At 38.2% G+C, this 26,350-nt stretch overlaps 1 protein-coding gene across 7 annotated transcripts in view; it reads left to right on the top strand.

Moving 5' to 3' along the window:
- LOC139737552 (bromodomain adjacent to zinc finger domain protein 2B-like) overlaps positions 1–26,350 on the top strand; it is a 122,277-nt gene that overhangs the window by 8,351 nt on the left and 87,576 nt on the right. For all 7 annotated transcript variants that reach the window (XM_071648231.1, XM_071648237.1, XM_071648236.1 and 4 more), the window contains exons 2-3: positions 20,467–20,546; positions 25,541–25,735. In XM_071648231.1, the coding sequence (XP_071504332.1) occupies positions 20,467–20,546; positions 25,541–25,735 (275 nt within the window). The remainder of the gene's footprint in view (positions 1–20,466; positions 20,547–25,540; positions 25,736–26,350) is intronic.

A 26,350-nucleotide genomic window follows, 5' to 3' on the forward strand; every position in this document is an offset into this window, starting at 1 on the left:
TCATGTAAATTTCAGTACTGGATAGGCACACTGCAGTGTGTATGCTCTTTAGAAGATGATATTAGATAATAGAAAACAAAAAAAATCTCTAGTGATTTATGCTGATCATTAAGGGAGTGAGTGCTGCAAGTTTTACATTGTATTGTTGGATATTAATACAATAGCAGATTAAGTAGCCATATTGGAGGGAAAATGATTCCTGAAACTTAAACAAAATTATTATAGCTTAATAAGATGATTGTGAACAGAGATTCACAATATTAAGTTCAAGGCCATATGTTAGCACATCAATAACTTGCTAAATTGACCCTTTGTGGGTAACTTTACAGGCACCTGGGAGATGCCTTTCTTGTTCAAAGGAATTGGAGGATGGCATGAGATAATGTGAACTAATTTGGTATCCAGTTACAAATGCCATATTCAGGTGCAATTTTGTACAAATTGGGAGGATGGATGAAAGAGTGCCTCCGCATCGACATTAGGAGTCGTTGAGACTGTATCCTCTGTGTTCTTGTATGGAAGACTTATGTGTATGTTCCCTATATTGTACATGGTGCTCTGAATGTCACACATACATATTGTACTCCTGTATGTTCCGATTGAAACTAGTCAAATGTAGGATGCTTCAAAGTAAAAGCATGATCAATTGGCTGGCGTTCTGGCATACAGTACTCTGCAACCGTGTTGCTGGTAACCAAACAACTTTTGTTTTTCTTCTTTCTTTTCCTTTTTTCAATTGATCTCTTCATCTGACATGGTGGGCTACAATGAAATCTTATTTGATTGAATTTGCAGTCGAAGTCGAAGCAGCAGCTCTAGGATAAATTTCTGCTTAACAGAAAGGTTGGAGGACCTTTTTACAAAAGTCACAGTTTCCAAATGTCAAATTTAGATGAAACCTGAATGAGAGTGAGTCTGATCTCGGCCCAGCTCTCTCAACACAGATATCGTAGGTACATGTCGATCTTGGCCAAATTGTTTGCCGAAGGAGCTGACAAGCAAGTGTACAGACATCTGTGCCACGCATTGTGCAGTACAAGTATTGAACAAGAATGCATCAAGAATAAGCTTCTTTGACTCACCATTGGAAAGTGCTCTGTTGAAGTCTTACAACTCTGGCACTGGAACTTGGATAGAGTGTTCCAAAATATGAAATTATTTTTTTTTTTTTTCACATCCATCTCTGCTAAGGTTTGGTAATGAAATAAAGGTTGAACTAGGACATTTCTTCCTAACTACATAATGCAGATGTGTTGTGTGATAGCTCAGTTGCTTTTGTATGTTCTGTTCTTTTCAGAAGGATCACTATTTCCCAATTGTATGGAAAAAAACCCAAACAAACAATGGACCTTAATGTGAAGACATCTTTTGGTTGCACACAGTACAGGTAGAACTCTACAATATTTTGAAGTATTGCGAAGGACACGTCATGTGTTCAGATATGTACAAAACAATTCTTTCCATTATTCCCAAATGTTATGAGGGATAATATTGGTCTATGATTTTGTTTCATTAATCTTCATGAAAATCTGTACAATTCACTCAACATTCAAGAATTTCATCTTCTTTTAGAGTTGTATCCCAGATGGTCCAGTGGTTTATATTTTCCATTTGTAAATGCAATTTAATTATGGATAGAAATGGTAGGATTTTCCTCATATAAATCTTCTTTTGATATGTTTCGGTATATGAATGAAAAGAAACTTTGTTACTATACAGTTAATTCTTACAGAGCAAGCACTTTGGACTTTGTGTAGAATTGCAAAACAGCATCGCCATTATGAGTGAGATCAATACGTGTATGTAGATTCATGGGGCACACTGACAACAATACTTTACCGTGTGGATTCATGAATGTGGCTGCCATTAAACAAATCACTAGGTAGGGGTTATATGAGAGCCAGATGGACACTGAGACTATTTTTTATCATACTAGACTCTACAGTGAATGTGTGCATGAACATACCAGCACAAGAATATTCCGACTGCCATAAGAATGGCTACAACTTTTATTTGTCCGTTGATTTCCAGATCAATTCCCAAACAGGGAAAAACAGGATGCTACATTGTACAAGGCTGGAGAAGAAAAAAATAAAAAGAAGAGACGGAGATAGAGAGAGAAAAAAAAAAAGAGAGAGAAAAGGTAAATTACACGACACACAAAGGCAGTGCTAAACATTTGAGTAATTCCAATATCCTGCCAGTTTCAGTTTCTGATTATGATCTATTATGTGTAGTATTGTTTGTATGTACAGATACGAGCAGGGACAGATGGGGAATAGAAGAGAAAAGTGGGAAGGAGATAGATAAAAAGGGAGGAATAATACTTTACTTCCCTCCATCTGTATGAAGCATGTAGGGCCTATGAAAGACACATGTCAAAATTCATCGGGCGTGCGAGAGAAAGCGAGCAGTCTCAATTACCGCTGAATGGAATATTTTATGACCAGGTGAAAAAAAACAGGCTGGAATTATTCTTGCTGCTGCCCTGCAACCCAATGTCTCTATCTCAATAGGGAGATAAGCCAACATTTCGTTGTGCATTCTTGCGTAGTGCATTTCCGAGGGGAGAAAGAGAAACGAGGGAGAGAGGGGGAGAGAGTGACTGTGATTATAATAAGCTACGACAATTGCTTTTTTGCATTTAACCTCCCCGGGCTGTGTTTTGCCATAATAGCACGACACAAAGCCTTTCACTGCAAGTATTCATTTAGACATGACCATGGACAGATAGATATCCAGCTTAAGACACTTCATTCCTATCAGCTCACCGCAGTAGAAAAAACGTGAGTATGGTAGAGTCATTATGAGTGTGTTGTTTGTTAGCTTCTATGATTCATCATGGAAGGGAGTGCAAATGCTAATAGGTATTAGATTTGTCTTTCCGTGTTCTGTTGCGGTAGAATGGTTCACTGAAGAATGTCAGTTTATCCTGTGTGCAATGCTTACATTCATGTTGAACTACTGTACCGAGTTTCTTGTCTTCCAAGTATCAGTAATGCTCACACTTTATTGCAACTGTGTAGTCTGTTCTACTCTTCCATTCCTTCTTGTGCAACCTCTTTTGGAGCAATGTATGAACTGGCGATGCTGAAGATTATCTTTATCATTCTGTAGAATAATCAAAGCCATACATCTCAAGGAATTTTCTTTGCAAAATTTCTAATATTTCGCACATTGTTGCTGCTAAAACTTTATGAGTGCATTCTCTTGGTTGACCGTGCTGTGTAGTATTACTGCAGAGCATGGAGGGGCTACAGCCTGCAAACCAACTTGGCCTACCCGTAAACTACAGTGGACTGGGCCTCAAACTATAGACCAATGGGAAAGCAGCCTTATTTGTTTCCTACAAGCTTGAAGTTCACTCTGGAAAAGATCAGTTCTGAGACTGGAATTGTCAGCTAGGCCCACCTACAGTGTTTTGTGTGAACCAGATCTTGTGGTGTCCTGCTTCATTCCGTTGTACGGTATACAGTACGTACATGTACACTTGCAATTGAACTAGTTAAGTGAGTATAATATACAGTATGCCACTCGCACAAACGTACATGTAAAATGAAAGTGTGAAATACAATTGTAGATATTCAACAAGCAGGGATTGCACTGCTTCTAGTCACTTCTGTAGATCAGCTCTGTGCTCACTCACTATGTACATCTGTAGAAAAGAGTGGTTGATGTGACAATTGCATGTTGATTGCTGATAGTTGAAATAGATATAAGGATAGACATTGCAGCAGAAGGTATTTTATGTGTTTGCCTACAGATTGATGGTCTCTAAACCAGCTATATATGTGTGGCACCTTCTAACTTAACACATATGAATATTATGTGCCCTGTTCATTGCAGTAAGTTACAGAGTGCCAGTACAAGCAGTGTTGGCGACAAAGGGTGAGTGCTTGCGTTGTATGGAAGCTTTGCTTGGCCAATTGGGTAGTAGGGAAAGATCAAGATGGGGTCTGGTGCGGTCTTGAGTGACACTTGGGTAGAATTTTAAGCAGTTGGTTTATGGAGCGCTGTGCAGTGCAGACGCTCTGCCCACTGAGTAGACAAAAGATACGTGTGATCAGGTAGAGAGAGAGAGAGAGCCTAGCGAGGCAGAGAAAATAAGCTGATAAATTATTACCAGGCCTTGTTGAATGATATAAACATGCAGAGAGAGCAATGGGTGAGGGCCATTGTGTGTGTGTGTGTCAGTGTGTGTGTTGTGTATTTGATGATGTAAAAAGCAAATTGGACTCCCAGATCGCGCTCCATCCTAATTATGTACGTGCGGGCAATGGAGAGAGAGAGATATATCTCATTATGCACAAACTTACTGCATCCAGTCTATTATGTAAACATCGAATGGAATTCTTGGTGAGGCAGGCAGCATACTTCATGAATTACAGAATGGCAATTGCTCAGCAAAAAAAAAAAAAAGAGGGGGTGTATTCTATTATGCCACAAAGGATTCCACTTTGGTCCCCCTTTCTTTTTAAGGGGGATGTGTGTGTATGTGAATGTGTCGCATTTAACCTTTGTGATTGTGTGTATCATTGTGCCCAGGTTCTTGCATAAACACGTTCTGTGTACCGTTTGACGTGCAAAATGTAATTGTAGTGACTGATGTACGGGGAGTTGACACTGAGCAGGTGTAGCGCATCTTAATGAATCGCCAGTCAGGCTTCGATGAAGGGGTTGCGCGATAGACTGAGTCAAGTTGGCATTCCTTGACAAGCAAGCCTTTTCAGGGTGGAAGCCATCTTGATTGCATGCAACAATTCCCCGTCTTGGGCCGAGTGGATTTTGTTTGGCAACTTCATTGCCGCTATCGTTTGTAACTTTTCTATCTGGAGATGGTTGTATGAAAAAGGTTTTCATAGCACATTGCTTTCAAAAACAACTTTGTTGATTTCATTTTTAGAGTGATGAGCTGATTGAAATATTAGAACCTTTCCTTGCATTAAAGTTTATATCTATAAGGGGCAATTTTTGTATGACATTGTCTTTTGTACTAGTACTGAAAATGTTGAAAAGTGTAAAGATATAACACCCCCAAAAAAGCAAAACAAAAGTAAACCCACCCACCCAAAAAACCCCAAAACAAACAAACTCCAAAACAATTAAGAAGACTGTGAAAGAAATGACTCCATCTGGATAATTTCAGACCTTTTAGCTTTTTCTGGATCTCAGTGTAGGCAGCTACATTAGTACAAATTTAGACCTCTCTTTTGCAGCTGGATGCAGGTTTACTTTAAAAAGAAAGTACATGTCGTGACTCCAATTATTCCATTGTTATCAGAACAATTTGATTTTTATTGATGCACGGTGCACGAGAGAAAACAAATCTGATAATTGCAAGTGTGTTCTCATCTCAAATCTTATGCAAGCGAATAGGGATAGGATATTTTCAAAGTAGCCATTGACTCTAAAAACAAAGAATTACATAACAAGGAAATTGAAATGGCTTGGATAATTACTGAGAAACAGTACATTTTGTGATTTAATGACTAAAGTCAAAGATTCAAGTGATATACAGCGTTACTTTAGTCATTTTAACCATTTGAGGATGAGTCCCGAGTGTACTCGGGCAGGTATCTATGGAAAATGCCTGTTAGCAAAATCTGTTCGTCCTCAACGGGTTTAAATGGCATTGGTCACCATACAACTTCAGTGCAGTACCAATGTCACAGTGCCCACCACTACTGTACAATAAAAAGTGGGACAACAATACAACTGATGGTAGATGAGACTTAAAGGGATGGTATAGTTCTGATTGAGATGGGGATTCAGATTTTAACTTTTTGCGAGATAATTAGAAACCACTTACATGAAATATTAAAGAGCATGCAATTCTAAGAGGAAATATTTGAGGAAAATTTGATTTGAAATGGTTGAGAAATCCAAAAACAAAGAGGTCGTATAAAAGGTCAAACCCACCTTTTATTAGGACCATTTAGTTTTGCTTTGTTTTTGATATCTCTGTCATTTCAAAACAAATTTTCATCAAATAAACTTTTAATTCCTCATAGAATTGTGTGCACTTTAACATTTCTTGTACATTACAGTGGTTTCTAATTATCTTGCAAAAAAGTTAAAACCTGAGTCCCTATCTAAGCCCAAACTGCCTGTATACCATCCCTACCCTATAAAATTAAGTTTGTTGAATAGAACCAGTAAATGGGAGGAACAAGATGGTGAAAGTTAACTAAATTTTGATTAAAAATAAGAAATTAATGAACTTTTAAAGGTTTAAAGGCATAATTTACCATTTACATATGAAACAAAAACCCAGCATTAGTTCTTTAAAATAGTTCTAAAATGTGAGTTAGGGATAGAAACAACCACTGTAAAAATTTGAATCGTTAAAATCAATGTTAAGTATTATCAAATATACAAATATGAACAATAGTTATAATAAAAATGTTTCCAGACGAAACCGTCTACAGTTACGGTTTATTGAGAAAAATACAGATCTCTCCTTATATTTTAGTCTTTATTGCAAAAAATTTTATATGACAGGATGTTTTGTGGTACAACAGATCTACACATATGCATTAAATGTCACATCTTTAACATTTTTTAAATCACTGTTCCCAAAGGTAAACAGGACCTTTAACCTATCAAATAGATATCGCTATTTCTGTGATATATCTTGTGAGTTCACCTTCCATTTGCCTTAGGCATAAAATTCTATAAAATCTTCCTTTGTATGTGGGGGGGGGGGGGATGGGGGAGAGGATGGGTTGTTGGAATATGCACGGTATATATCTGTGCAGGGGAGGTATAGAAAATATTTACCATGATTGTATGAGTACGTATGTACAATTGGAAATTTACTGGATGGGATAATGAAAATGCCAGATTTTATAGTACAGAGCAAATGCGGGGTGATCTTATGAGTGGCATCATGGAATTTGCCAATTTGTGTTATATTGATCACAACTTCAAAAAATCACAACTTACTAATACTATAAAAGTGGAAATTTTCGCGGTGTTCAAATTTTCGCGCATTTCGTGCAACCGGAAACTAGCACGAAAATAAAAGCACGCGAATATTTTTGCTTGCCATATGTGCCTGTGCGTGATGTCTTGATTCTGCGGAATTAAAAACCCGCGAAACACTTCCGACCCGGCCAAGCGCGAAAAATTAGTCACGCGAAAATATCCACTTTTACAGTACTTAGTTTTGATCAGCCATGATCAGAATATGCTTGATATTTCACTATACTCCTCCTCTAATTTCTCAGCTTCTATTCACTCAAATTAATATTCCGGATGGACCAAATGCTGTCATGTAAGACTGGAATATACCAAGATGTTATGACTGTGAAAGTGAGTCAACCCCCACCCCAATTTGTGAAGAGCTGTGTCTTGTATTGATAGTTTGTTTAAAAGACATATTTTGTATTTCATATCAAAGAAAGGCCATTCAGAAACAAAGTGAAACAAAACAAATCTTTCCCCTCAAGTGTGCCAGAGGCATAGCTAGTTTGATCTTTAATGAGGCACTTTATTTTCTCATGCCAAGTGCACCATGACTTCAAACAAACTGTGTGGGCTCTTTCAAAGGTTTGCTAAAAGCCTTTACATATCTAATTTTGATAACTTTGACAGGGCTGCCAACTATCCAACAGTCAGTGTGAGACTCGTGCAATTCATCCAATTCTAATTGTCTTACTTTGTACTCTGCTATTCAAATGAATTCTCAGGCAGAACCCCAAAAATGGAAAGCAAAAGCAAAAGAAAAAAGAAAAAAGAAAAAAAAAACCCACAGAAGTCTCCAGAATACATTAGACATTTAATATGCCCAAGCCCAAAGTTTCAAGAGTCTCCTGCAGGTACATTGGCTCAGTGTATGTGTTGAAATCATAATTAAAGTACATTTGTATGCACCAGTTTGTGCTATATAAAATGTAAAATTTTCATACCTCCCTACTGTTTGGGGGGGGGGGGGGGGAGGCACTTTCTCCCCCTACTTCAATCAATAGGATTTGTCATTATTTTCAGCCCTGCTTTGAACAATCCAACCGTCTGAAAACACAAACAAGCTACAATTGTTGTTGCTGTTGTTATAATATTTACATGTACATAATGTTGTATTTTATTTCAATGTCATACTTCTTTTTTCTGGATCGATGCACTTAGAAACATCAGTATTAAGCGCTTTATTAATGTTATTCATTATCATCATTACAATGTACATTCATTGCGTACATTAATTGTTGCAACGTCGGGCAAGCCTCCAGCAAGCTGTCAGCTTGTCAAGAAGAACCACTGTGAAATAGACATGCACAAAATTTAAATGTATTGTAGTAAACCTGACTATTCAGCAAACCAGTTGTAGAGGTATTTTTCCCTTGATATAGTTTGTAGTAGGTTAGTAATGAGATCTGTGTATGACACCGGTGGATATTAGATATGAATGCTTACAGCTGTACATTACTTGTTACAGGGCAAAATGGTCATTGTTCACTGTTCAAATCAGAATCATGTAGCACCAACAGCACTGTTTGAATACTACTTTCAGCCAAGTCCTGCACGACTTTATCGCAATGGAACTCTGAATGGGTATCAGCCATCAACCAAGGTATTATGTACAACTTGTATTATAATGCCTAGGTAATTACACAATTTCCTGGTGCTGAATACCCCCTGTGTTGTACATTTGTAATGATTGCATGATACTGCAGTACATAACCATGGTCTGTCTCCCTGTCTTTCACACACTCTTTCTTCTTTCTCACACTCCCCTTTTTCGTGTTCAGTAAATCAATTTGTAGTTTCCTCCGTTTCCAGTGGTGGACCTCCTGTAATCATTTATGCCCACAGGACTGCTTGAGATTTGAGCGTGTCATAGGACAGGGTGCAGTTTGCGTGGCCATTAGGGGCATTGCTATCCTGAACATACAATGTGAAGAAACACACACACACACTTAGCTCACACCCAGCTTTCCAATATAAGCTGTATAAAGGGCATGCCATGACTATACCACCATTCCCAACACTAGATAAAGGCTTTCAGGGAATGTATGTAATTTATATTCTCGGAGCTGCCTGCCTCTGCTGTACGGATATCTCTCTTTTCAGCTGCCATGTTTATTTTACATGACCTTGCTGATCCTGCAGATGAGAGGAAAAATAAAGGCACACAAGACACTTGATTTGACCTGCGTAGCTCCGATTGGGGTATTATATTTTCTATGTGACTGATAGCTGTTCCCTTATGTTTGTTAGTGCGCTGGCATTTCCTCTTTCATGAAATGAACACAGCTTGTTGCAGTGTAGTTACACTGTATTATAAAAAGACTGTGGCAGATGTTCATTGTTTGATTCTGCATGTAGTGTACTGCTTTATGAAGAGCTTTGCAGACAGTTGAAGGCATTGATAACTTCATGGTAGTTTTTTTCCCCCTTTCTTTTCTGTATTGGAAGCCTTGATGAGAGGCATACTCATAGGCCTAATATGTAAATCTGCCAATAGTTAGAGCAGGTCTCTCACAAGACCCACTTTGACTGGAAAACATCGCGACAGTAAACTTTACACTGTTTAGGACCTTCTCAAACTCTCACTGCAACCCAAATTTGCACTGTTACCACACTTGAAATTGAAAAATCTCAATTTCAAGTGTTGCCACTGTAATCGAGTATTAGTAATAACAATCATGTGTGCAGTTAACTGATCAGTCTGCATGCCGCTCCACTGTAGGCCTGCAGTAGTATGAATGTTACGTAACAGCATGGGGAGCTGGTTTCAATCATCATTTCACTTGGGACAGCAGGGAATTATCTAAACTCATTGAGGACGAGTCGCGAGTATACTCGGGTAGGTGTCTATGTGAAATGCTTGTTGTAACAAAATCAGCCTGTCCTCAACGGGTTAACATGGAGCTGAAGCTACATGTGACAAAACAGAGTTTTCATTGGCGACAATTCTCACTGCAAATTGCTATACAGCAAACTTTGTGCAAAGTTTGAATTAAAAAAAAAAATAATGACAACAAAGAAACACTGCAAAAATCTTGAGTGCATTTGGAACAGTTGCCTGGCAACTTTTACCATAGTGTCTTGAGTTGTCTAAACTCACAATGTTTGACTTTTAATGTGAATTGCCCTGAAGAAGTAGAACACTGAAAGCAGCAGAGCCCATGTACCTGTAAGGGCAAGATCAGATAATCCGATCAAATATGTGACAGTAAATTTGTGGCATCTGTGCAAAAATTTCCTTAATAGCTATTGATACCTCACATTGAGCCACACACTTGAATTGTGCAACAATTTGGCATTTCTGTGCTAACATGATGAATTAATTTTCTTTTATGGACTATTGATAGTGCTCGCAAATAATACTTCTAGATTCAGCCCTGTACATTGTGAATTGTATAGTTGCATTAAACATGCTGTACCTGCTTTCTGCTCTATCTCTCTCTGCCGCTTTGCATTTCCTCATGACTTCTAGTTCTAGAGAACTTTCTTTTTTTTTCGCTCCAAATTCTACTCGTTCTTGACCATGAAATTATTGACTTTTGACCCCACCCCTCTTCCAAAGAAGTTTTCTTTCTTTATTTTGTTTTTCCAAAGATGATACATCATACATCACAAGACTTGTAGCTCCTAATATGTGAATCACATGCACAAATGCTGGTGTATGTTGTGTATGCTCGTTCAATTCAGCTTGTTCACAGAAACTTTATGTATTGTTGTCTTTTTATTGCACCATTGGGAAACAATTGCTTTTTCTTCCTATTGGTTCTAAGTTTAAATGGGCTAAGGGATGGGGGTATAGAAGGGGAGGAGATTGAACCCACATTGCAGTATATCACAAAATTGTGCAAGGGGGGCGGGGGGGGGGGGGGGGGTGGTCGATCATTTGCAGCTTCCTTGCAGATGTAGTTGTATACTTGTAATGTCTTCATTAGGCACCATTGGTGCCCACCTCACTTAATGGTGAAAACCTTTTTAATATTGGAGGTGATGATACATGGTAAATTTTATAATGTACTAAAAAGAAATGTCCTAGCACATATTGAAATTGAATAAGTGTGTGTGTGTGTGTGTGTGTGTGTGTGTGTGTGTGTGTGTATATGGGTAATTCCATGAAGTTGGGGCACAAAGTGTGACATTTTAGCATACAACTCAATACTAATTATGCTATATATTGTTTATAGGCTTTACATTTGTATTGAGACCATACATTTTCCTGGAAATTTTGTGCCATTCAGACTCAATTTTGATGAAGTTATTAAAACGAAATGTAACGGTGTCCTGTAGCATCATGACGTGTCCATGTAGCATCGTGATATTCAAAATTTGGTCCTAAAAGACAAATTGATACAATTAGCTTGACCAAAATTTGATATAATATGCATAATTAGTAGATTAGTCAGATACATTGTATCTTAATATCTTAACTCTCCTTTCCACAGTTTTACTTTTACAAGAAAAGTACACAATGTGTCACTATGCTACGCGGTGTCCACCAAATGTCACAAAAAAGGACACCGCATAGCATCGTGATACATTTTGTAATTTTCTTTTAAAATCAAAACTGTGTACAGGAAATTTGAGATATTTAGCTATCTCATTCATATCTTGTAAATTTGCATATTGCATCAAATTTTGGTCAAGCTAATTGCCATAATTTGTCTCTTAGAACCAAATTTTGAAATATCACGATGCTACATGGACACGTCACGATGCTACAGGACACTGTTACATATTGTTTAATAACTTCATCAAAATTGAGTCTGAATGGCACAAAATTTCCAGGAAAATGTGTGGCCTCAATGCAAATGTAAAGCCTACAAACAATAAATGTGTAGCATAATTAATATTGAGTTATGCTGAAATGTATTTTTAAAATATCACGATGCTACGTGGACACTGCCCCAACTTCATGGAATTACCCATATATAACTGGTATACATGTACTGTGTATATGTAAATTTAGTTGGCATATTCTGGCTATGTTATGAGTGCAAATTATGAATCCAGTTTTTAAGGACAGATAATAATAATAAAAAAAGAATACACTCAAAACTTTTTAAAGTAAAAGTCAATATATGGTATTATAAAATCTGCAAACACTTGTGTAAAAGAGAAAACTAATACCTCAAAAAGTATAAAGATATCAGACAATATGTTTTTCCTTTTTTTGAGAAAGTATTTTGCAGTGTTAAATGTGGATTATTATTTTAAATTTGGAGATGAATAGGGAAGTAACTAAAGATTGTAAGTCATCCTCTGAAAGTTATGTGACTGAGGTGCAGTAACGCAAAATATTAACCCTTTGGCAACTGAAGATTCTGTACATAATGGCCTATGGTCCCCTGGAAGGTACAGCAATATTGCCCTCATTTCGACAACTTTCGAAATCTTGTAATATATCTCACTTCATGTTTATTTTTCTCTAGTATAAGTTATGTTTATTTGAAAGACTATTCAGACTTTTTAAAGAGAATGGTGTATCGCAGATATACTTCTGGCTTACTTTTGTTAACCTTTGACCTTTTTCAAATTACATAATTATATATTATATATGAAAACAAACAAAAAATGATGATGCATAAAACAAACGGATGGACGGTTTCGGGCGTATAAGGAGTAATAAGACGGACAGTTTTGGGCTTTTCAGTTGCTAATGGGTTAAGGGTACTGAAGTCATTACAAGCATTTTGCTTTTGCACCCTATAATCTCTGTCACTGCACAGACTAGTTGCACCTGTTATGGGTTGAGGCATGGTACTGATGGACTTGTGTGCACTGTGATTTTTAAAACCATGAATAGAGCGTTATGTGTGATCGTTCATTAGACCTCTGATCCCTCTTCACCTCCTTCACTCCCCATTCATTTGATTCCATGTTGCCTCTCTCAGTTTTGATGGAGAAATTACACAAGATACTGTCTAGAGTTGTTAATATGTACAGCAGCTACAAGAACACTGCTTGCATTTCCTCCCTGAGTCATGAGCTTCTTGTAAACACCCAAGTGTGTATCAGTCAGAGTATTGACTCTCATGCCCCATTCCCCCTTTCCTTTCCCAGAGAAGTCAAACCAGTTTTAATGCTCCTTACCTGATTGTTCGTACCGTCGGATGATTCAGGTGAATTTTTAAAGGTTATTTTGCAAATTCATGCAAGATGCCTTCAAAGGTCACATTTCAAGAGTATTCAAGTTTTTAAAAAGTGCTCGCCTCAATGCAGCAAGACTGAAAACTTGAATTTTTGCAATTAACATCAAAACATTGATCACATATCATTGTGATATTGTCATGGTATTACTCTATAAACCTTTTATTTCATCAGATGCCATTGGTAACAAGATTTACCAGCTAAAGACAAATGCAAAACCAAACGAAAAGAAATAAAAGAACAGGCATTCATACTTTCCTCCTTCAGAAGGCCAGTTCTATTTGATATATTCAATAAATGGATGTTTTTTCCCTGGGCATATATACAATTGTGTACATGTGCATGTACATGTAATAACAGGCTTCTGATTTACTTATTCCAAAAATCAGTAGCTAGTTTAGCTGAATATGGGCTGTCCAGTCATCTTGTACAGATGGAAATTGAAAACAAATAAAACAAACAAAACTTTTTTCTTCTGCTAAATCTGATAATTAGTTTTTCGCTATATGACAGATTCTGTATTGGTATTGAATAGCAACTTCATATGGAATTTGATTGTTGGTAGGAAGGTGTACAAGAAAGCTCAGCCTAGAGAACAGTCTTATTAGGATTGATTGTTTGTTGGTTTCTTCAGTGAAAATATGTGCTTTGTTACCTTTGGGAGAGGAGGGAGAGATATTCATTCAGTGAGAGAAAGCTTGAATGTTAGAATTGAGATCACCTCATCTTGCAAACTTACCATACTGAAGTACAGATTTCAAGTTATGACCAGGAAATGGTGTATAACTTTCAGCTTGGCAGGGAAGTACCTCAAAAAGAGCAAGAGGAAATGAATGAATGTATGAATCTCTCTTACTTTCCTCGTCTTTAAAATGTGGTTGGCCATTTGATCTGAACCTTGGCAAGCTTCAGGATCGTGTGCTTCCGTGCAATATGTAAGCTGTTAGGGTTTGCCAGAGGCATACCTTTGAATGATGTAGCCGTGTTGTAGTACTTCTGTTGAAATCTTTCCCCATGATGAAAACACCACATGGAGACATGGTCGAAAGGTTATCGACCCTTCATTTTTTTCCCCACAAGTTGAGTTCCTCCTTTGTGCTTTCCTCTCTTAAAGGAGGTCATAACTCCTAAGAAATAGTTGCCCCATTTCAAGCAGTACGCAATTTAGATAATAGCATCTAAATTATACTTCTGCAGGTGCCTATCCCTCAGTGCTCATCCCTCATACTGAGAATGCTTGCTCAGTATTTACCAAACAAGCAACAACTAAATACATGTGTACTGCTTCAAGACATTACATTGGAACAGTTGAATTAATTTCTTTCTTTTATTGAGGTGCTTCGGGGAGGAACATCCTTAAATTTAAACTGGCCTTCGGAATTGAATTGACTGCATATAGGTACTGACCATTTGACTTTGTCTTTAATTTTAGTCAACTAATGTTGAGACATACTCTTGTGGTTATCTCCAAAAAGCTATCATCATATATATGTGATAGACAAGTAATATTCTGTGTGCATAGTCAGTGGAGAATGCATGTATTGTATTTTATACACAAAACATTGTGATTCCGTGTTTTTGTAATACAGGGTATCTATTTCTGATGGGGAACCCCCCCCCCCCCTTCCCTGTGATAATTTGCAGATGAAGGCTACTGGCATTATATGCGTGGGAGCCCTGTGATATGGAGGATCTGAATTTGAACTCTTTCAATGGAAGGTCCTAGGTGCAAATCCTGTTTGGGGCATTATGTTCTTGGACTAGATGTTTTACGCACAATGTCCCTCTTGACCCAGGTATAGAAATGGGAACCTGGCACCTTGGGTAGCCACTGATGATAGCAAGATCCTCTGGAAGAGCAGTGTTAAAACTGAAGAGGGTACAGTAGATTATACCACATTGATATTATCATCATTATCATCATCAAATCAGAAAGGTAGTTCACTGTTTACCAATTTACTAGAAATTACGACGAAACCATTAATACCAATGATGCAGGCAGATGAAATATTAAAATTGTACTTAGATTTGAAGGTTGACACACATACATTGAAACAGTTAAAATTTTCATTTCGATTTTTCTTTATTTGCATCAATAAAAGGAAATACATATTACAAGGGGATACAAATATCAATTCAACTATTAGACAATTTGAAAGGACAAATCATTAAGTATATATAGTTTAAAATATAAAATGAATGTATACCCAAAGTAGTGAAAAAGGACAATGCACACCTTGCAATTGTAAAAAAAATAAATAAATAAAAATAAATAAATATGGCGATGCAAAAAAGTGATCCACTGAAAAGCAAAGCTTGCAGGATTTTGATCACTCAAAAAACAAACGACGACACTATAAAAAGAGAGAGATTGAGAATACATGTATAAGGGCAGTTCAATAATGCTTAATATGTAGATCAGATAAAAAGTATGATAATAAGATGGTTTATGTACATGTATACTATTAACCCATTGAGGACGTGTCCCAAGTATACTCGGGCAGGGGTATATATGGGAAATGCCTGTTGTAGCACAATCAGTCCGTCCTCAACGGGTTAAAAGAGAAATGGAGAGAGTAAAAAGACAATTATATTTCTCTGCCTACAGTGATATACTGAACAAGTTAGAAAAAATGTGTACATCAAATACACATACACACCTTTACCTTTCTTTCCTTTTGCTTAATGATATTTTGAATTAGTAACAGTGATATTAAGATTTAATCTAAATTGGTTGCTTGTTGGAGTCACCATCAAACCAGGGCATGTCTCCCCTGCCCTTTGTACAACTGGGAAAAGATGAGACTGTGTGGGATATTACAATATTAGCTTTTGACTCAATTTTGTGATTTCATGTACATACATGTACAAGATCTTCCATGTACAGTTGTATGTCAAGTGTGTTGTGCTGCAGTAATTAAAAAAACCCCAAACATAAATACTTGATTTGTGATGATCAAGGGGAACATGGAGAGGATAATGGATGACAGAAACTGATTTGTTGTCGTTCACGAATAGTCGAGGGCCAAGCGTGGATCAGCCGTTGAATTGAGTCAGTGGATCTTTTCATGCCTGTAATTAGAGAAACGTGTGCACAACGTTCATTGAGTTCCGTTGAGCAATTTATGCAGAGCGCGGTGTTTTAATACCCCATATATCTCCAAGAGGAAAGCCTGCCGTTCAGGATAGCCATAGTGTAGAAATTTGCTTGTGCCCATCAAAAACAACAACTAAACAGTAGAGCTATGTGTGTGGCACACATGCACTAATTTATTATACTTCCCCTGTACTGTGGGCATAGTTGAGATTAACGAGATAGACCAATATGACAACCCAGTAAAAGATGAAGCATACATACAAGTAATGTGCATGGCTGGTGTGACCAAACTATACACAAGAGAACTGCATTGTTCAATGTACAATGTTTCACAATACACTTCTGTTTATTGGGGGACTTGCCGTTGGCCTATTGTATTTGTGTAAAAACTGGCCATGAGTCTTTTGACGTAGTCTTTGTTTAATGGTAGCATGAGTACAATCACTGACGTCTGTCTTGCTGTGCTTTGCATTGCAAGTTGCTTTGTCACTTGGTGCTGATGACATTTCATGCTTGCTAGTCAGATATATTCAGGCTATAAAAAGCCAAACCGTATAGACATACAATGTACACATTAGAGCTTCTCTTGGCCATGCACAGCCCTAAGGTTTAATAGTTGCAGATGTGTGTTATTCATTGATCATCTCCTCTGTCCTGCGTTAGAGCCCCCCCTTTCTTTTTCTGTCTTCCCACGTGCAGTAAATCTGTTTGTGCTTAGGGTATGAAATGTACAGGATGGTTTGGCAGTAGGACATGTAATTTGCCACCCCTGTGAGTCACAGAGGTATAGGGAGAGTTTCATGTTTTCTCGCTCTCTCCCACATTTCTCTCTCCTCCGTTTCAACGTCATTGTCACCCCCCTGCTTTGCTGTAAAGCTCTTTGTGTGGCTTTTTTTTTTTAATGGCATTAGCAGATATCGCCCTCTCACCCCATACAGCTCTCCGTGTCCTTACGCCAACCCGGCCCTCTTTGTTTTGTTTTTTTCTTGAACAGCAAGGTGCTTTTCGGCCGAAATGCATATATATGTATGCTTGCTGGGACTTTGGAGTTACTGATATTCACATGATCACCTTCAACCAGCACAAAAGTGGAAAACATGACCTTTTTCAGTTGATTCTCCTGGTTTTGACAGATGAGCATTTCATAAAGAATAATCTTACTCGTCATTTGCTGCTATAGCTTGGAGCCAGTACCTTCAGTTCAGTTCAGTTCAATGACATTTATTTACAGCAAACAATGTACGAAGATACAAATAACAACGCAATCATTTTGAACACACCTTGTGAATCATTAGCATGCAGTGCGAGATTCGCCATGAAAAATTATGATTTCATGCAGAGTAGTGAAAGCAGTGCGGGTTGAATGTACAGTAGAAGTTTTTCTTTGCTTACATTGCATGTTGTATGTATTCCAGGCTAGTGGAGGCATTCACATCATTGTGAAAAGACCTGATCGATTCATATTACTTTTCTCTTCTAGAAAAACACATTTCTTATTTACAGAACAGTAATACATGTATGTTTGTCATAGGCCTCGTCACTGTATCAAAGCTATGTCAAGCTTTTTGCCCTGCCATTCAAGAGAGAATTTAAGAATATAGAGAATCTGATGTGATGTGGGGAAAAAAATATATTGTGACTCCTTGTTCTTGGACTTTGCACTTTCATGTACGTGGAGGAGTTTGTAGTCTCAATCATCTGCTGTCACAGACATAATAGTGCATTTTAGAAATCAGCGATTTCCCAGCAGTGGCAGCAAGAGGGCGTCCTCTCTCTATCTGTCTGCCTCTCTTTCTCTTTCTCTCCCCCTCTCTCCCTTCTCTCTCTCTCTCTTTTTTTTTCTCGCTCTCTCTCTCGCTCGGAACTGGCTAGGATGGTGTCGAGAACTTGACGATGCACAAGAAGTAGTGAATGGGGCTTTGAACCTCGGTGACTCCCAGTAGGGTCACAACCAGCAGCCAGTTCAGGTACAAGTCATAGCCAGTTTAGCCAGTACAGGTTCTGTGTTGAGAGTAGATTCCTGTCTGTGGTACACATGTAGATTCAAGATAGAAATGCCACAACATGGAGGGAGTTGTCACTGAGGAAGTTCAAAGTTATCTATCATTGGCATGTATTGGACAAGCAGAATACCTTGACGGATGTTGTGATAATGGTTGTTTCGTGGGAACGCATCTATTCGAAATTCACAATGATGGCTTGCTTTCTTGGTATCAAAAATACCTTGTAAGTCTTATTTTTCTCAATATGAGCATAGTCATAATTGAAAATTTAATGAAAATAAAAGTCTCTACAATGTCAGTGATAGCTTTCTCTGCTTATCTGTTAGTCTAGCCTTGTGCTAAATTCCCAAGAAATAGTCTAAATAGTTTGCGAGGAAACAGAAACTTCAAGTTGAGGTATGTGTACCTGTGCCTCTCCAAATTCTTTCCCTTCAACATTTCCATCTACCTGAAAACAAAACAGTCCTTCTGCAGTTCTTGGATGGCAAGTCTGCAGAAGGCCCTTACACACAATTCCCTGTGCAGAATGTGTTCTCATTTTGAGTTATAGTCAGCAGTAATGAGATGAAACATCATACAGTGTGGAAAGTGGAAAGGAACATTTTATCAACTGACAGAACAGTGATGATTTTTTTAAAGTAAACTATCTCATTTGCAGCTTTATGGTGTACCTAAAACAGAGATGGTAGAAAAACAGAGAGCTGAGGGGACTGAATTTTCTTTGGGTTGACTTAACTGGATATTTTGGTTTGATGTGGGAGAAAAAACAAAGAGGCTGCTGAAAGTGAGATGAGACACTAGATTTGAGACAAATTGACAGGGAGATATACATTGTAGTGCATTTATTTGCTTGTGGGAAACATTTGGCATTGGGGCAGAGTTACCTGGAGAAACCGTAACCGTGCATTCTAATTAGCAGGAGAAATATGCGATGCTGGCGAGAGATGGGATGTGGCGGGCAAGTGAGGGGAGAGCGCTGCCATTTTGATACAAAATCTAGACCATGAATGAGATGCGCTGCAATATTGAAGTGATATTTATCCGCAATTCGGAGCATGTTGGGATTCACTCCCGTCTGACGTGTCCCGTTTCCTCTTCACCGTGGGTCCCAATCAATCCCAGTGACAGTGCACATAATTGGGCAGCCTTATTCCACCGCTACTTTGTGAAGTGCTTTTGGCATGCATGATATACCATGAACAGCTTGCCAAGTACAGTTGTATTATACAGATGCAGCGTACATGGTCAACCTATATTTCCCAAATTTGCAATTCCTACACTTTGACGAACAAGCTCACAAAATTATTGATAACCTCAAGAACCAATGACAAAGATATACATGACTACATAATCTTGTTATTTTTATGTCAAGTGCTTGTTTCAATTCTGTATTGATAATATGGCAGTAATCTGTACCATCATATTGAATAATTTCTTTTGTTCTTTCGTTTGGCATTGCCTCACCTATAGCATCAATATTTTTAGTTTTAGAGAGGAATAGAAACTGAAAATTGTCAGGAAATGAAGGTGCTTGAAGGCTTTGTTGACCTTGTTCTTGGCTTTTTTAGTGTCTGTCCTATCAAAACCTATTTGATTTTGCAAAATTGGCAGATCAAGTCTTACATGTGTATGCACTAAAAGAAATTAACTATATAAAGAACTCTTCCACTAAAGAGGGTCTACAGTCTGATTTTAATAAGTTTCCCTTTCCTTTTTCTTTCTTCAGTTTAGCATTTATCACAGGTACAGCTTTCACATGCTGCCTTTCAAGTGAAAATAGAAAGATGTGTCTTCAGAAGACTGAGGATGGTGGTGGTGCTAGGTTGGTGTTTGGGTGAGATGCTTGAGTAGCAAAGATGGGAAAGGGTGTTTAAGAAGTTGAATATTGATACAGTGTCCACATGAGAAGCAAAAACATTCACACATTTGCCGTAGCTTACAGGGGACACTCCTGACACTTGCACACGGAGTCTTCTGTTGGATGAGCTTCATCAATTATTCATCCCCACTTTACAGATGTCACACAAGACCTGTCCTTTCTCCGAGCGCAAACAGTGTCATCATAATTATTCACATGGGTTTGCAGAGAAAAGGCATCGATGTTTCACCCTCACCGGCCAGGAGCCCATATCCACTCTCACCTTCTGAAGTATTGTGTGATGATTCATAAAATGTTAGTCATTTTCTAACAAGCTCATTTCATTCTCTCCCCTCTCTCTATCTTCTGTTTTTTTCCCCCTCTCTTTTCATGTGCAGCATGGAGCCAGCTGAAAGCTCTGCCCCTAAAAGTCCTTTAGGACTTGGGGCAGGATTCTTCGATTCAACGCATCTCCTTGGTAAGTTTGAAAAGAAAAGATCCATACAATCTGTAGACAAGCTAGCAGTTTATGTACACTGTATATGCTTCCACAGAAGAGGGTGGCAATGATTTGATTTGATTTGACTCATTATTGCATTCTCCAGATTTGTCTGTAAAGTGTTATGATAAGTTTGCCACAGTAATTATGCTGTTCTCTTAACCAAGTGTTAGTCTCTTGGATGTGACCATTCATAGAGAACTTGCATACTGTATTGGTCAGTGAGAGAAGTAAATCAGGAAAAGAAATGTTTTCATATTAGCAGCTACTACACATAATCAGAGTGTGATCTCCATGGCCTGAAAATGAGCATGTACTTCAGGGGGGTATTTCATGAATCGTTTGGTCTGACAAATCTGTTGGAAAAATTAACTGTCAGCCAATCAGACTCAAGAATTTCTGTAGCTTATAACAGTTTGTCAGAAAAAATACCTAGGAAATCGCTTCATGAAATGTCCCCCAGATGCACTATGATATTACATGAAAGTTCAATTACACATTGTACATATATCGGTTTGGCCTGGTGCTGTATCTAGCTACTGTAAACGTCAATATTTTCGCGCGATTAATTTTTCGCGCTGAGCGGCTCGAAAACGTATTCGCGGGTTCTTAAATTCGCGCTCCGCAGCAGGTTACTTTACTGTAGTACACATTCACTGCTTTCATCCAAAGCCTCTGCTACATAGCTTGCTATGCCAGCGTACGACAAGCGACGTAGCGAGCGGCTCGACTGCGAGTACAAGCACTCAAATACGTAGTACAGCTGTGACTCTAGTACCGTAGTCACGGGGGACTGTAGCATCGATGCGTGCGGTGCACACATGCATGCTACAGTACACAGCAATCTAGGGTATCGTCTCTTCGCACAGTACTAGTAGCGTAAACATGCCTGTACATTGTACTACGTAGCAGTATCATCGATGAAGCGCACACAATTCATCCCGTTCAAAATGTGCGTAGAAAATTGTGAAGATATATTCGCGCGTTTTTGAATTCGCGCTAGCCGAGCGTAGCGCGAAATCCGCGAAAATTAATGTACCGCGAAAATTTCCACGTTTACAGTATCTGATGGCATACTATTTTTTTTTCTTTTTTGTGTGTGGAGAATTTAATGAAATTTACAAAGAGAACCTACACTGTATGAGTGTACTGGTAGTTAAAAACATAGAAAAATCACAGTGCACTTCAGAAATGTTGTTCCAATTAGAAATTGCTATGAAACAGTCTGAAAGAAAGAAAAAATCTCTGTACAAATTAACTGGAAATTCAAATCATGCCTTACTGCTGTAAAATGAGTGAACAATAAAATGTTTTGTCAGTGAGATATTGCATGTTCCTTTCAGATTATTTTGTTATTGAAGTTGCTAATCTCTCATGTTTGTTTTATTGTATCTTTATGTATATTCTCCCAAAGTGTTTTCACTCAATGACATTTCGGTGGATAGATTCCAGAGTGTGTTATATTATATTGCATACTAAGTCAGCCATGCAATAATCATATTGGCCGTTAGAATGGAGTATTTGCTTTCAAGAAATAACACACGAGGTACATTGTATGTGTACATGCTCCATGGGATTTAAACTGCACAAACACAGCTCAGTGCATTTGACAAACCTTCAGTTCAGTTGCACATCAATTATTCTAATCTGCTGTCATCGGGAGTGTGCAGCCAAGAGCATATGTTCTTGACAGCTGTGACGCTGCAGTAATATTCCACGAGCAAGGTTACTTTGCTGGCTGACAGAATGATACCTCCTGTCTAATGAAATAAATTACACCCAAAAACCGCAGTGAATAGATATGATAGGCAGAGATGTGAACAGTGGCATAAAAAGCTCATAAGCCTGCCATTGCTATATGCAATGTTAATTGAAGTGGAAAGTGTATCAGCATACTGAATATACTGCTGCAGTAGCATACATGGTGTAGCACAACATAACACACACACACACACACACATCCACACACACCATACCACACACTCACATATACTGATAATCATACACATTAACCTATAGGACAATTAAACATAGGCCTACATGGCATTATTGAGTCAAATACATGGACTCGCGTTATATGTTTGTCATACACGTATGTGTGCAGGTGTGTATGATCTGAAGCAGATGCATTTATGTTGTAATGTACATGCCATACATCCATAGGTCAGCACTAAATGAGGATGCTGTATTGTATTTAAAAAAAAAAAAAATTGTTGGTTGTAAATGTCAGCAGATGTAAAGTGTGCTCTGAAGATTCTGAAAACCTCTGCGGATGGCAGTGTGATTATTTGAAAAAACAAAATGTGACAAGAGAAAAATAGATTATTGGGTATCTCTCGCAAAATACCAGAATTAGCTTTAGTTTAATGGAAATTGTAAAAATTCATCCATTTGATTCATTCATTATGTCTCAAGTACAAGGAGATTGAATTAATGAACTCTCTTGCTTTCCAAGATAATCATTCTTGTGTATTAAAAAAAAAGAAGGAATTGGCGATTGTAGATTTGTAAGATATGTAGGATTTGAAGTGCATTACAGGATATTCTGGTGAAGGCATGATAAAAAAGATATATTTTGTAATGTTTATGATACCAAAGTATGTTATGTAAGTGGAAATGATTTGCATTACAGGATATTCTGGTGAAGGCATGATAAAAAAGATATATTTTGTAATGTTTATGATACCAAAGTATGTTATATGTAAGTGGAAATGATATGCGGCACTCAACCAAAATTATGTTGCAAAATATTTTTGTCTTCAGAGGGGTGCTCACAAATGTCTTACAATGCCCTTTTGAGATGGTGCCACTATTGTAAGCAATGATTGCTGATGACCAATACCATAAGTAGATACAAACATGATGTTAGAAGAATGAGACATTTTGAGTCAGATGAGTCACATCAAATGCTTCACTCGCTTGAAGGAGTGGATTGTTTGTACTAACGAAAGAATTATCGAAATCCATCGCCTTGGCTCGTCTGGGTTCTCTCTTACGCAGAAAGACCCACTCCCGCATCCACTTGCCCCATCACACACCCCTCTCTCCCCCATTGTTGGAAGTGCAGAGGTGTTGTTCACGGGCAGGAGTGTTTGGATACGCAGGAGCATCCAGCCATCTTATTCTAAATACTTGTGTGAGCATGTCAGCGCAGTCCTCATTATACTGCTGTCATCCCACACCCTTCCCCACATTGGGAGAGACACACAAAAAGAAAACGAGAAGAAGAAAAAAAAAGCGGAACAGAAGAGATGATGGCGGGTCAGACAGACATGTTGCCCAATCAAGAGTCAGATAAACCTCGGTGCAGATGCCTCCTGGGAAGGGTCGCAAAATGAAGCAATCGTCTGCTCACTGGGCGTAGGATGATTTCGGTTCAGGAGTCCCTCCTGTATGTCAGACGATCATTTCTGATAGGTTTGCTCATAGACATTGATTGCACAATAGATGAGCCCTCGCAGGCTTTAACCACGGTGGGCTTGTAGGATGCTTGGTTTTACAGTGGATTTTGATGGATAGCTGACATTGTAAAGCTATATACTTCCAGATAGATCATCACTACTAAGCTCTACACAAATCTGTCATCTGTGATTGATAGTTTGCAGATGAAAATGAATCAGGAACGCTTCCTCCAATTTGGTCTTTTGATCATGGATAAGTTTTGCTTTGCCATTGACCAAAGAATGTCAATGAGAACAAAACTAAATTAAATTGTTGCCCTTGATCCAATGATTGGTACAATTCTCAGAGGTAATACGATGCCATGTATGTCATGTGATCAAAAGGCACACACCTCTTTACCATCTTGTAAGGGAAAAAAAAAATTGTATGTAGGGTAAGAGGCTATGCTCAAAATCCTTTACATGGGTGGCTGTCATCTGCCAAATCATTGTAAAACAGAAGTCAACTGCACACACAGTGGTAACCTGAATTGATGACTAATAATGAAAACATGTTACAGCAATCCATTCAGGGATATGCAGTGACAGTAAGCTGAGAAATTCACCATTTTTTAGTCTTCAGGCAATGAGAAGTTATCATAAGAATGCAAAGAAACTGAGAGAATATCAAGTAATGCTTCCAATTATTTGTCTGCCATGCCCTATGGTAATTTGAGTTAGTATTTTGGCACGTAAAACTGTCATATTTTCTGGTTGATAAAGAGGAAATAGAACTTGGTAGAAGTAGAGAAAGAGAGAGTGCGGGGGTAGTGTTTGCAAAAGTGTGCCATCGGTTTCTAGTACCAGGTGAACATCCATTCCAGAGACAGTTCCCAATGAATGGAATGTGAGCCAAACATCTGTTGGTATCTCTCAGAGCAACTTCCAGACTGATGGCAAAGATGCAGTGAATGTTTTATTCAGACCCAGCGATGGGAGAGTCGCAGTAGAGGCATCAGATATGAAAAGAAGGGACTTGTTTCATCGTATCAACATGTACGTGGACAATACAATTGCCACCAACCAGATGGATGTCTGTGCTTATCGTATTTTGGGCAGGGAAAGGAAGAGGATGTACCAGATGTTAAAAACATAGAAGCATTAGATTTATGCAATATATTACAAAAAAAAAACAACATTTTTAAAAAATGAAATCTGAAAAATGTGTGTTTTATTGTATTCAACATCCAGTGCAGAAATAGGACTTGGATGAAATGGTCAAGGTGATTTGTCTGGTGATACATATTTTGTATGTATGTATGTATGTAGAAGAACTCAAATAAGGTTGTCTCTGTTTTCTTCTTATTTGTATGTTTTTTTAAAGATATACACTGCATGGAAAACAAACTATATTTTACATTGTATGATTATATGATTACAAAGTAATTCTCGATTACATACACTGTACGTATCATTTGGACGAAACTTCCTTGGTGATTGACATGCAGGATTTTGTTGTTATTGAGCGCAATGTAATCTTTTGTGCGCTCACTCTTCGTCCTCCCCCTTCCAATTCTTCCATCTCCACCACAGCGCATCCCTTGTTTGCAGCAGCAGCGGCTGCCCACCCCTCCACCAGCCAGGACCAGTTCTCCATGACCCACATGCCCAGTGCCTTCTCCATGTTTGGGGCACATCCAGCCTATGCCTCCAGTCTCATGGGGACAGAGTTTGGTGGGCTGGGCTCCCTCAGGGCTGCGACTGCCCCCCTTGGTGCTTCCGCTCCAGGTGAGTGCACCTTTAATCCTCAAGTTGCTTCATTTCACTTTTGCGCTGTTCCTTTTCTCTCACTGTCAGTTTGTCTGTTGTCGCATTCATGTCATTCCTGATTTGTTTGGTTGTGTGAGTCACCTTGCTAAGAAGAAAATGCTTTTGATTTAAAGGGTGTGTACAGTTCTGGTTGAGGTGTAGATTTAGCTTTTAACATTTTGCAAGATATTTAGAAACCACTCTATGAGATGTAAGGGGGAATACAGTTCTAAGGGGTATCAAAAGTTTATTAGATGAAAATCGGTTTTGAAATGGCTGAGATATCCAAAAACAAGGTGAAACAAAGAGATCCTAATAAAGTTGTGGCATGTCGCTTTTTATTATTAGCACTTTTTGGGATATCTCAGCCATTTGAAAACCAATTTTCATCATATAAACGTTGAATCCTTCTTAAAATTACACGCTCTTTCATATTTCATAAGAGGCTTTTCATTATCTCACTTAGGAATGTTCAAAACATGAATCCCCACCACAACCAGTACTGTACAGTCCCTTTAACTGCTGTAGATATATGCATCATCAGACGTTCTTGATCTTAATTTGCTTTTGAACAATTTATAATAAAATGTTTTC

Source organism: Diadema antillarum, unplaced genomic scaffold (genome assembly GCF_040938485.1).
Source record: "Diadema antillarum isolate AM-2024a unplaced genomic scaffold, OU_Dant_1.0 seq00000696_RagTag, whole genome shotgun sequence".
In the NCBI taxonomy this organism is placed as follows: domain Eukaryota; kingdom Metazoa; phylum Echinodermata; class Echinoidea; order Diadematoida; family Diadematidae; genus Diadema; species Diadema antillarum.